General features: G+C 32.7%; 1 protein-coding gene across 1 annotated transcript; it reads right to left on the bottom strand.

Moving 5' to 3' along the window:
• Nucleotides 1-10592: 10592 nt before the first annotated feature.
• On the bottom strand, nucleotides 10593-12519 carry LOC139869566 (TPD1 protein homolog 1-like). The gene is made up of 4 exons (XM_071857775.1): nucleotides 12354-12519; nucleotides 11991-12126; nucleotides 11161-11253; nucleotides 10593-11057 (listed from the first exon to the last, which is right to left on the bottom strand). The coding sequence occupies exons 2-4, from the start codon at nucleotides 12055-12057 to the stop codon at nucleotides 10633-10635; spliced, it is 585 nt and encodes a 194-aa protein (XP_071713876.1). The 5' UTR covers nucleotides 12058-12126; nucleotides 12354-12519; the 3' UTR covers nucleotides 10593-10632.
• Nucleotides 12520-12881: the final 362 nt, after the last annotated feature.

The following is a 12881-nucleotide window of genomic DNA, read 5'->3' as shown; positions in this document are numbered from 1 at the left end:
ATTCTGTTGATAACTACTCGTCAAACTCAAGGCTAACGAGACGTCAGGTCTAGTACATAACATGGCATACATAATGGATCCTATAGCCGAAGCATACGGAACACATTTCATTCATCTTATCTCATCAGGTGTGATAGGACTTTGAGACTTGCTTAAGGTTATGCCCTTTTGCATGGGCAATGCTCCGCGCTTGGAGTTTTGCATGTTAAATCTTCGTAAGATTTTGTCAATATATGTACTTTGACTCAAACCAATAAGCCTTTTGGATCTATTTCTATAGATCATGATTCCTAGAATATACTTAGCTGAAAGGACCCGTTCATATACATTATAAACGATTCACAATAGTTGATTACATTGCGAGGTATTTGACCTCTATATGATACATTTTACAAACATTGCATTCGTTTTTAAAAGACAATCTTTCTTTACATCAAAAATTGACAGGCATGCATACCATTTCATAATATCTACTATCCAACTATAAATTGATTTAATAATAATCATTGATGAACTCAATGACTCGAATGCAACGTTTTCGAAATATGCTATGAAAGACTCCAAGTAATATCTTTAAAATGAGCAAATGCACAGCGGAAGATTTCTTTAACACCTGAGAATAAACATGCTTTAAAGTGTCAACCAAAAGGTTGGTGAGTTCATTAGTTTATCATAATCATTTATTTCCATCATTTTAATAGACCACAAGAATTTCATTTCCAGTTCTCATAAATATAAGTCCCATGCATAGAGACAAAAATAATCATTCATATGGTGAACACCTGGTAACCGACATTAACAATATGCATATAAGAATATCCCCTATCATTCCGGGATCCTCCTTCGGACATGATATAAATTTCGAAGTACTAAAGCATCAGGTACTTTGGATGGGGTTTGTTAGGCCCAATAGATCTATCTTTAGGATTCGCGTCAATTAGAGTGTCTGTTCCCTAATTCTTAGATTACCAGACTTTAATAAAAAGGGGCATATTCGATTTCGATAATTCAACCATAGAATGTAGTTTCAATTACTTGTGTCTATTTCGTCAAACATTTATAAAAGCGCATGTATTCTCAGTCCCAAAAATATAAAGGGTAAAAAGGCAAATGAAACTCACCATACTGTATTTCGTAGTAAAAATACATATAACGTCATTGAACAAGTGCAAGGTTGGCCTCGGATTCACGAACATATCAATATTGAGATTCAATATTGCAGGAAAGGTACGTAAACGCAACGGAGATGATAAACACTATATTGACCTCACGAGCATACCCATGAACCATACTCAATCACCACCATAGCTATAACCCATAATTTCCTTAATCCTATCCCACTCGAAAAAACAACTTCGAAATCACTCGGACAGCACTCCGTCGTAATATTTTATGTATACTAATAATATCTTGAGATAATACGGAGTAAATATATATATGTAAATCGATTGAGAGAGTTTAGAGAAAACTATTTTCAAGTTTCTATGAAATAATGAAACCTATTGAATTCTATTTATAATAGATTTTTGAATTATTAAAGTGAATTATTAAAGTATGAATTATTAAAGTGAATTATTAAAGTATGAATTATTAAAGTATGAATTATTAAAGTGAACTATTAAAGTATGAATTATTAAAGTATGAATTATTAAAGTTAAAGTAAAGTAAAAATAAAGTAAAGGTAAAGTTTAAGTATAGTAAAAGTATAAAACTATGTACGTATAATACGCGTATAAATATATATAATATTAATTTAAATCGTTATATATATTTAATAAAATAAAATATAAATATCGTTATCTTTATCATACTAATTAAGTAATGAGTTGTCAAAAGTGGTTCTAGATATTTATAAAAGTTATATACGTTTTAATAATAAAGTTATTTTTAAACTGAAAACGTTTTTGTACGTTTGCAACTAAATAGATCAATCGAGTCTTTATGAGATTCGATCTTCCACTATCCTTTGTCTAGTTCTCAATGATTGACAATTTGTTCATATTTATAAATCACTTTACCATTTTCCGAATATTGTTAAAATGAAAAGATTTCTCAAATCAACGTGGGCCTTTCAACAGAGACTTGTAATCATAATTTAATATATCTGATAATTCAATGATTTGATCTTATCTTCTAATTCCATTGATAAACATTTTGAAACAGATACAATCATATAAAGTATTTAATCTAATATTTTATTTACGTTTCAAGTTATAATATATATACACATATACATATATAATCATATTCGTTTAATGGTTCATGAATCGTTGGAACTTGGTCGAGGTTGAATGAATGTATGAACATAGTTTAAAATTCTTGAAATTTAACTTAACAAATATTGCTTATCGTGTCGGAAACATATAAAGATTAAAGTTTAAATTTGGTTGGAAATTTCCGGGTTGTCACATTAGCTTCTCCAAGATCTTTCATGGCAAAACATTTTCCAAGCCAAGATTTGACATCTTGCAAAGTTGGAATGTCATTTCTAATAAGTAGTATGTCATCAACATACAAGATCAAGAAGACAACTTTTCTCCCACTAGCTCTAATGTAAACATAGGGTCATATTGGTTTTGAGAAAAACTAAATTCTTTGATTTTCTGATCAAACTTAAGATTCCAGCTCCTGGATGCTTGCTTTAATCCATAAATGGATTTTAGAAGCTTGCATACTTTAGTAGGATGCTTAGGATTCACAAACCCTTCCGGCCGAACCATATATATGTCCTCGCTTAGGTCAGGAAAGCGGTTTTGACATCCATTTGCCATATTTCATAATCATGAAAAGCAGCTATGGAAATAAGTATCCTAATTGATTTAATGCTCGCGACTGGTGAAAATGTTTCCTCATAATCAATTCCTTGAGTTTGAGTATAACCATTTGCCACCAACCGAGCCTTAAAAGTATTTACATTACCGTCCATGTCAGCCTTCTTCTTGAAGACCCATTTACTCCCCACTGTCTTGCAATTGGCTGGAAGATCAATCAAGTCCCATACTTGATTATCTTTCATGTACTGCATCTCTGCCTTCATAGCATCTTGCCATTTTTTAGATTCTGGATCTGACATGGCTTCACTGTAGCTAGAGGGTACATCATAATCCCCTAGATGAGGTTCATCTGAATTAATCAGAAGATTTAACCTCTCATGTTGATGAGGGGTTCTATTAGATCTACGAAGTATAGGTGCAAGACGTTCGGGCTCACCAACAGTGTGTTCAGCTTCAACGTGCGGTTGGCTAGTGCCTTCAGAAGGTGTGTTACTTTGTGATTCTTGAATTTCCTCAAGATCTACTTTACTCCCACTGACTTCTTGTAAGAGAAGATATCTTTCAAAGAATTCAGCAAACCGAGCAGTAAACACTTTGTTTTCAGCTTGGTAGTAAAAGTAGTAACCCATTGTTTTCTTTAGGTATCCCACAAAGTGACATTTGATACCTCTGGATTCTAACTTGTTTGATGTGTCACGTTTCACATACGCTTCACAACTCCAGACTTTCAAATAAGACAACTTAGGACTCTTTCCATGCCATAACTCATATGGTGTCTTTTCTACCTTCTTGGTTGGAACCATATTGAGTATGCGTGCAGCAGACTCTAATGCATAACCCCAAAAAGACATTGGTAGAGTAGTTAGACTCATCATAGATCGAACCATATCAAGTAAAGTTCGATTACTCCGCTCAGACACACCATTGTGTTGTGGTGTGTAGGTTGGAGTGAACTGTGAGACAATCCCACGATTCTTTAGGTGGTCCAAAAACTCTTGACTCATATACTCCCCTCCTAGATTAGAGCGAAGGGCCTTAATGGTCTTTCCAAGTTGATTCTCTACTTCATTTTGAAAGATTTTGAACGTTTCAAAAACTTCATGTTTATGTTTCAGCAAGTAAATATAACCATATCTACTATAATCATCAGTAAATGTAACGAAGTATGATTCACCATTTTCAGACAAAGTTCTAAAAGGGCCTCATACATCAGTATGTATTAGTCCTAAAAGATCTTCAGCTCTCTCACCTAAACCGCAGAAAGGAGCCTTTGTCATCTTTCTACATAAACATGACTCGGATACATCAAATGACTCTATGCCAGTTGATTCCAAAATCCCATCAGATTGGAGTTTTGAAATGCGTTGTTTATTTATATGACCAAGAGGACAATGCCATAGATAGGTATTATTCAAGTCTTTCTTGACTCGTTTGGTAGTACAGGTATATACAGAATTATTATTTGAAATCACACCATGCATATCAATTTCAAAAATACCATCACGTGGAATAGCATTAAAATAAAATACATTATTCTTAGAAACTGAAATACCAAAGTGCGTAAATGTAAGTTCAAAATTAACATTTTTCAAAAGAGAAACTGAAATTACATTGCTCGTAATACTAGGAGCATAATGACATTGTTCCAACAAACTAATAAGACCACTAGGTAGAGTAAGCTCATAGGTTCCAATAGCTTCGACAGCAGCTCGAGCCCCATTGCCCACTCTTAAGTCTAATGTGTTGTTCTTCAGTCTCTTACTTCTTCTCATTCCCTGCATATTGTTACAGATGTGAGTACCACAACCCGTATCAAAAATCCAGGAATCACTAGAAAAAGTATATAACTGTATATGAAATGTACCTGATTTGCTGGTCTGGCCAGCTTTGCCTTTTCTCAACTCATATAGGTAGGAAGGACAGTTCCTCCTCCAGTGGCCAACTTTTCCACAGTGGAAACATTCGGCGTCTTTCGCTGGGTTTTCTTTCTTGGGAGGTGGTGGAATCTTTTTCTTAGGAATTGACTTGCCTTTTCCTTTCCCCCAAGTTTTCGGCTTATTCTTTCTCACCTTACCATCCCTAATCATCAGGACACCTGAATTGGAAATCCTATATGGAATATCCTGTTCAGCAGTTTTAAGCATCGAGTGTACCTCTGCCAGAGATTTCTCCCAACCTTGCATATTGTAATTCATCACAAATTGGTGATACGATTTTGGTAGTGAAACCAAAACTGTGTTCATAGCCAAGTTAGGCGGCAAGGTAGTTCCAAGTTTCTCTAATCGATCAATGTAGCTTTTCATTTTTAAGACATGAGAGCTCACTGATTGACCCTCCTCCATTTTGCATGTTTGAAGAAGCTTATAAGTTTCATATAACTCTTGACTAGCCTGTTTCTGAAACATATTTTTCAGCTCAGTCATCATATCATATGCTGTACGATCTTCCATTTCCTTTTGGCGGTCAGAAGTCATACTAGCAAGCATGATTAAAGCTATCTTCTCTTGCTCATCAAACAACTTCTGATAAGCATTCTTTTGAGCAGCAGTAGCTGTCTCAGGAGAAGCTTCGGGTAAGGGTTCTTCAATTTTGTTCAACTTCCCTTCATATTTGAGAACAATTCTCAGGTTGCGGTACCAATCGAGGAAGTTTGAACCATTGAGTTTCTCCTTCTCCAACAAAGAACGGAGGTTGTTTTGGTTTACATTTATATTGTTTGACATCTACAAAAGAATAAGGTTCAATTTTAGCATTTTCGATATAATACTTTAATAAATTAATTACTCAAGTTTTAATATATTTAAAAATAATTAATTTACAAAAGCCTAAGATCCACATAGAGGTTCCATAACTACATCTATTAATCAGCTAGCAGTTATAGAGTCTACTGGTAGGTAGCGAGTACCAATTGCATCACAGATGCAACTCTTAGATCTTTATGGGACCTTGAGATATGTGTAGTCTAACAAACCACTATTATCTATTGGCATGTTTGTCCCATCCTTGCCTCGAACTCAGGTCTCACCGTGAATACGATTAAGTCGTCCAATTTGAAAATAGTGGAAATTCAGCCTAGTCTCACTCGTAACTGAAAATCCACCTTGTGGCTATAATTCGATTAGGTCTCACCGTAATAAAAAATAACGAGGAGTGTTTGCAAGCTCATTGGATGGCATGACTTAAATTTGACGGGTATTTTAAAAATGTTTGTGTCAACGAATAATGCATGCACACAAGATTCGCTACACTATTTGTTAAAAATCATTTTAACCAATTTTATATAGATCGATCGTGTTTATGCATCTAGTTTGTTATTTTATATATATAAAAGTAACAAATACACAAACGTGTATCGTTTTAAAATAATTTTAAAAGATTTCGTTCATATATAATTTGTGTTTCAAAAATCATTTAACTTTAAACTCGTTAGAGTTTAACTTTTTAAAAATCATCAATTTTAACCTTTGAAACTCGTTACTAGTTTTATCTGATGTTTTCATCAAAAACATGTAACATGTATTATAATCAATAATTAAATATAAATGCGTAAAAATAAAACACAACAATACCATGCATCACACACACATAGCCTAGCCCAAAAATCCTATGCTTGATCTCATGAGCCGACATGAGATCAAGAGGTCAAACTAAGGGTAATATCGTAGCTCCCACTTAATTCAAGAATCAAGTGAAAACTTGACAAACGCCATCGTTGTCAACTTGACCTGTTTGCCATCTTCTAAGTCAAACTCCACGTTGCATCTTTATTTTTAATCTTCATCTTATTACATTTATTTAAAATTGTAAAATACAACTAATCTAATACTTTTACAATTTAGAATAAACTTAAATACTATACTATGAAAATGAAAAATAAATAGAGAAAATTACGCGGATAGTCCATGTGGTTTGTAGCACCCAGCGTGGATAGACAAAGTTGGTGATTTGGGGTTGGATAGTCTCTGTGGTTTGCAAGTGGAGCAAGGATAGTCTAGTTCACTAACACAGTTAACTTTTTCTGTTAAAATTTAACATGTGTCAAGCATGTGAGGGTAATTTCGTCATTTATCATCCCCTATTTATCCATGACTACAAAATATAATAGAATATAATATAATTTAAATTAATAAACCTATAAATTTTCATCTCCCCCATTTCCTTTAATCTTCATCTTCCCAAATTATACAAATACATCTTACTATATCTCTTGCTATATCTTACTATACCCAAGATTGCAGGATCAACTCCATTGTTGTGTTCTCGTTTAACTATGTTGTTTCCCCCGTTCTTTTTATGCCAAACCAGGATACGTTTTCTTGCAACCTCATATGATTCCTCATTTGATATTACATCCACCTGTCACTCGCTAATATAAGACACTCGTCTTCTCTGGATCGGGGTGTGAATGTGACTTCAGGTTCGGGTAACCCATCAACTGCTTGAAGCTAAGACTCATTAGATAATTTACATTTAATTACTAATAATTCAAATAAAAAATACAGTCATCTTGACCCTAAATAGCCAAAAGTCATACTTCATATCAAGATTCAAACAAGAGTACCCAAATAGGTAAGTAACACTTACTATAAAAGTATAAAACACATATTTATGTAACTATTGAATAGATGAACGTTGAGTAATCATAATCTAAGGGGTCGAATAATACCTGAGCGCCACCATGTCCATCATACACACCAAAATGTTAATTTCAATCGGTTCATCACCAACTGACATAGTTTCATCAGCATCACTTTCTTGAATCACATCCAAATCGATTGGTTAAACTAAAAGTAACCGAAACCGTAGGCGGAATCTTGTCCATCTAATAACCCTCCTAACTAATTACAAATATATCTAATCACATCAACATACCCCCAAAAATTTACAAAATTTCCCTAGTCTTGATCACCAATTTCAACAACATAATCTAGTAAGAACACTCTGAGACTCTGCTCTTTTTTTTTTATTCAATTGAGATCAAGTTTGAACCTTTATTAAAAAAAGAAGATATAACAATATACAATTGACTAACAATCGAGATTTGATGAGCAGATCCCACTGGATCTGATAAATCCTTTAGATTAATTTCGATAATACAAGAGAATAGGTTTCTGTACCTGATTTCCAGATCTGTATTTGTTGATGAATATGTTCCAATCGTTATGTATAACTCGGATTTTTGTTAAATTTGTTTGTTATGTATAAAATCTAGAACTCAGATGTATATGTTGCGGGTTTAGATCTGAAATGGGTTGCGATGACGACCTACAATCGCGACCACCACCGTAATCCATCACCATAATGCGAAATTGTTGCTTTTCGATTTGCTGTTGTTGCTTGAATATGTTCTTGTTTCCCAGATGACACACACAAGTAGTATTTTTGGGTTTGATTAAATTGATTCGATTTGCTGTTGTGCTTGTGTATGTATGTTTTGAGTTGAGATGAATTTGTATTGTTTTCAAGGAAGAAGAGCAACTAAATATTATGTTTTTAGTTTGATTTGTAGGTGGTCTCTGGGTTTGATCTGTATGTGGTTTTGGTAAAAATTCGTAAGTTAAAAAAATGGAATGCAGGTGGGTTTTGAGTTTCATTTGCAGGTGGGTTTGATGTAATTGTTGTTTGATTTAATTGATTAATTTATTGATAAATTCAGAGAATAGATATATATACATATAAATAGATGGATATAAATGAAATTTCTTTTGGTTGGGTTTCTTCTTAAAGAAGATGAAGAAGAAAGGTTAAATACCGAAAATACCCTCATATGCTTGGCACATGATTCAGTTTTAACGAAAAAAGTTAACAGTGTTAGTAAACTGGGTTATCCTTGCTCCACTTTTAAGTCACAAGGACTATCCACACTCAAAACAGCAACTTTGTCTATCCATGCTGGCAGGTACAAACCACAGGGACTATCCGCGCAATTTTCTCAAATAAATATAATACAACTTTGGCTTCAAAATGGTCTTTTTAATAATACAAATAATCAACATGATATAATATTACCGTAATTAACAATCACAACAATCAATAGGTCGGGGCATTATGGGCTCTGTGTGCAATCACAATTTTAATAACTACATTATTAAAACTTAAATATGGCTTGTCCATGGTTACAATGCATGTGTATAACCATGGAATAAAACAATCAACAATTTTAATAAATATTCAAGCCATAACAATTAAATCTACAATTTAAAATAGTGATATTCTTTCAATCATATTTGTGCGTCATGAGGTTAAGTCTAGATCAACCGAGTTGACTTTAAAAACCAAAAAGGTTTCGACTTTCACCGATATACCACAAAGCTAAATCTAAAGAATAATCACACGACAATTAAGATGGTGTAAAAGCGGCTCGGATTCCACTGATGGAAAATTGTGTGTACTTTTAACAATTCAGATTAACACAACGGATAGTTAAAATAATAATCTTTTATTATTTTATGAATAAAATTTTATAAGATTAAATATTTACTTATTTAATGAAACATGCACACGATTAATCTTTCCCAACGAGATCCAGTTATACCATAATAATTGTCATGAATATAAAACAAAAGAGGAGTTAACGATATACATTTCTTGGAGAAATTGATGAGACGGAGAGAAACTTACGATCAAAAGTATGACCGTCTCTTTGGATAGTCCACACTACACTTCAAACGATCGTCAATGGATGCTAGTCCAAACCCAAGTAACTTATTAATATAATCTAATTATATTAATAAATACATATTGAAAATATATAATACTCCGTGTATTAACATTTGCAAAAATAAATGAAAGAATGTTACTCTTTTCTCTCGTGACAAAATGGAATAACATCTATCTTTCCACACTTGCAAAAGAGAGGAATATATAGTACTTTTTTAGAAAACACCCGTGAACCTTTTTTTTATTGAATTATATTCACTACATTAACCCGTGAACCTTTTACTTTTAGAAAGAATGAAAGATAGGATATTGTTTTCGATTTTTATCGGATGTAATATCTTAAAGTCGTATTTCTCAAATACTTTAGGGGTATGTTATGTAACTTATAATTAATAATTTCTATCATGTCGCTTTCATGTGAATGGTAAATTAATTAATTTCGTTTCATTTACTATTCATATGAATAGTAAATGAATTAATTTCGATTTACCATTTTGTTACTTGAGTAATATATATACATTATATATATATATATATATATATATATATATATATATATATATATATATATATATATATATATATATATATATATATATATATATATATATTTTATTTGACGTCTCGGTGTATATGTGTGTGACCCCGAAGGCTCAAATGAAGTTGGCCATATGGTTATATGTTGTACCTTGCACATTAATCCTACACAGTTATCATAAGTTCATTTAAATATATCTAAGTCTATAAACAACATTGTATGATGTGTCGTAAGTGTTTATTGTGCCGCCCTTACAATCAGCACAAGATAATTAAAGATTAATGGGTTCTTCTAAAGTCTCCTCGAGATCCGGTTAAAATTTTGAACTTGTATTTTGGTTATCATCTTAAATGCCAACCACGTTAAATTCATGTGTTCTTTACGATTGTGGCATTTATATTGTAGGTTTACTTTGATATATTGGTTTGTTGTTTAGTGGGTGATAACCAAGGGTTATCGGGGCTTGTTTAGGGCTCGCAAATTCCTAACACTTTATATTCTAGAAAACAAAATCATCTGTTATGGTATAAAAGATTATCTCATCAATCAGATTAACCGAAATACAAAACCATTCAAGAAACACAATTTACATACTTATTATTAAATTATACATGGGTTTGATTATTAGCATGAGGCCGAAGAGACAGACATATGACTCGATTAGTAGCATGAGGCTGAAGAGACAGACATAGGATATGGGTAGGTATTGGCATATTGGAATGAGACAGTTTGCCCGGGGCTTAGTGGGTTTCCGTTATTAACTAGACAGTCATCGTAGGAGACTCGCTTAAAAACATTCGGGTTTATGAGCCGAGCAGAGCTAAACCATCCGCAATTCAAGTGTATGTCCGAAATGCTACAACTTGACATACATATGTTTTGAATTTGAACCGTGTATGTTGGGATCCCGTTCGGAAGAGGTGTCGTCTGCCCTTGAGATACGTAGATATCTTCTTCGGAGCATCCACTGTTTACTTTATCGTTTGTGTCATCATCACCAATATTACTACCATCATCACCATTACCATCACCAATAATACTATCATCATCATTACCATTGCCATAACCAACATTCGCATCGTAATCTGATCATAGATAGTATAAAAAATATGCAGAATGTTAATTTGTTTTGGTAACAACTAATAATAATGATAATAACAATAGATATACTCCGTAGTGTTTAATTACCTGCTGCATGAGAGACCAACAACCTTCTGTTGGTGATAGTCGAGAAATGTTCTTGGAAAAGATTATTATTTCTTGAACCGATAATCACAACCACTGCATGTTTCATTTAAATGTACCAATCTTAATTGTCCATTAATTAATTACAATGAACTGACTCAACTAACCTTACTTTTAAGATTACTACATTTATGTTGTTGAATTTGAACTTATACATGCTTTATATAAATATACTAGTGAAATGACCAGTGGAACCACGGGTTCGTTTAAACGAAACAATTTAATGATATGTTTTAGGTATTAAGTGAATGTAAATACTAAAGTCATTTAGTTTAATGACCGGTGGAACCACATAGTCCGACTAAGAAACTCGTCAGCTGAACATTTCATCAAACACCTAAAATACATATTAAACAATCCACATCCAATGATAAAAGATAATATTGGTTGTTATTTTATTTTAAAAATGTAAATTAAAATATAAATTTTAAATTAGTTTTCTTCTGCATAACCTTTATACCTTCTTGTACTTAATTCAAAATAATTAATTAAAATAATTTAAAATTATTTAATTTTAATAATTAAAATAATTATTAATAAGATTTAAATTTAATTCAAAATTATTTAGATTAATGACACCACCCACCATGCTTAGATTTTTTTCTTTTTCTTTTTGATTTTTTCTTAACAAAGAAATTAGCCTAATAATGAAATCATTATTATAACATTTTAATATTAACTATACATAATAGTATTAATAAAACAAGTTTGTGAACCATCTAAGACTAGGATATGCATAAATTTTTCAAAAGGATATATAGAAAGATGAGTACCAATAAGTACAATGAATACTGCAACAACACCAAAAGCCATGCTAGATTTCTTGTATACCAAATCCATATATGTTACGTTGTTGGCTCGGATCCTTCAATCGATCGACTCAGTGTTTAATTAATTGTAAGTACGTACCTACAAAGTAATGAGAAGGATGAGATAGATATGATCGAGTATATATACATGTTATATTGTCCATGGCAGCTGCTGCTACATCTTTCCAAAGTTAATTACAGTAACTAATACAGACAGACCTGCTACTAGTAGAATGTATATATATATATATATATACTATCGTAGTTGCCTCGATCGACTGTAAATCTAAACAGCTTTGTCAGTTGACTGAGATATACAGCTGGTACCTGCTTGAAGAAATGAAAAGGAAAGCAAGATTGAGATGGATGAACAAACAGCGTAATGGAGTGTTATATGTATATGTATTTGTGTCATCACCATATCGTCATCTAATCATATATATATATATAAACTCTTAAGCATGCCCCGAGTCTTGGAGTCAACTATTTTAAATTCAACCAGTGGCATGCATCCGGTCATGACAGTCACATGCATCCACTTACCGTTCAGTTCTCTCTTAATTATGTAATGTTTTGGTTCAGTTGGTATTTAATTAATTTGTCCATTTGTAAGTGTATATTAACAGACTTTGGGCCTGTGTATCTTATGCGGTTAGTTAATTATCTAATACAATTAGTTGAGATGATAAGAACAAGTTTAAGTTGTAAGCCTGGTCACGTGGCCGATGACGTGTAGATCAAATGGTGGTCATATTGAAGACAAACTAAAAGCCTTGACTAATTTAAGTCTACCTCCAGCAGTACATTAATGACATGCATGCAGGCCTTGGGCTGAGTGTTGATTCAATTGATTCT

This window comes from Rutidosis leptorrhynchoides, chromosome 1 (genome assembly GCF_046630445.1).
Source record: "Rutidosis leptorrhynchoides isolate AG116_Rl617_1_P2 chromosome 1, CSIRO_AGI_Rlap_v1, whole genome shotgun sequence".
Classification (NCBI taxonomy): Eukaryota; Viridiplantae; Streptophyta; class Magnoliopsida; order Asterales; family Asteraceae; genus Rutidosis; species Rutidosis leptorrhynchoides.
Note: the sequence above shows the minus strand (reverse complement) of the source record. Positions and strands in the feature narration are given on the sequence as shown.

Bases quoted from the DNA above. Each gene is read 5' to 3' on its own strand.
- LOC139869566 (XM_071857775.1), bottom strand. From the start codon at position 12,057: ATGGATTTGGTATACAAGAAATCTAGCATGGCTTTTGGTGTTGTTGCA. The intron at 11,254-11,990 runs GTACTCATCTTT...TGAAACATGCAG, and splicing joins AGTATTCATTGTACTTATTG to TGGTTGTGATTATCGGTTCA. The intron at 11,058-11,160 runs GTAATTAAACAC...ATCTATGATCAG, and splicing joins GTTGGTCTCTCATGCAGCAG to ATTACGATGCGAATGTTGGT.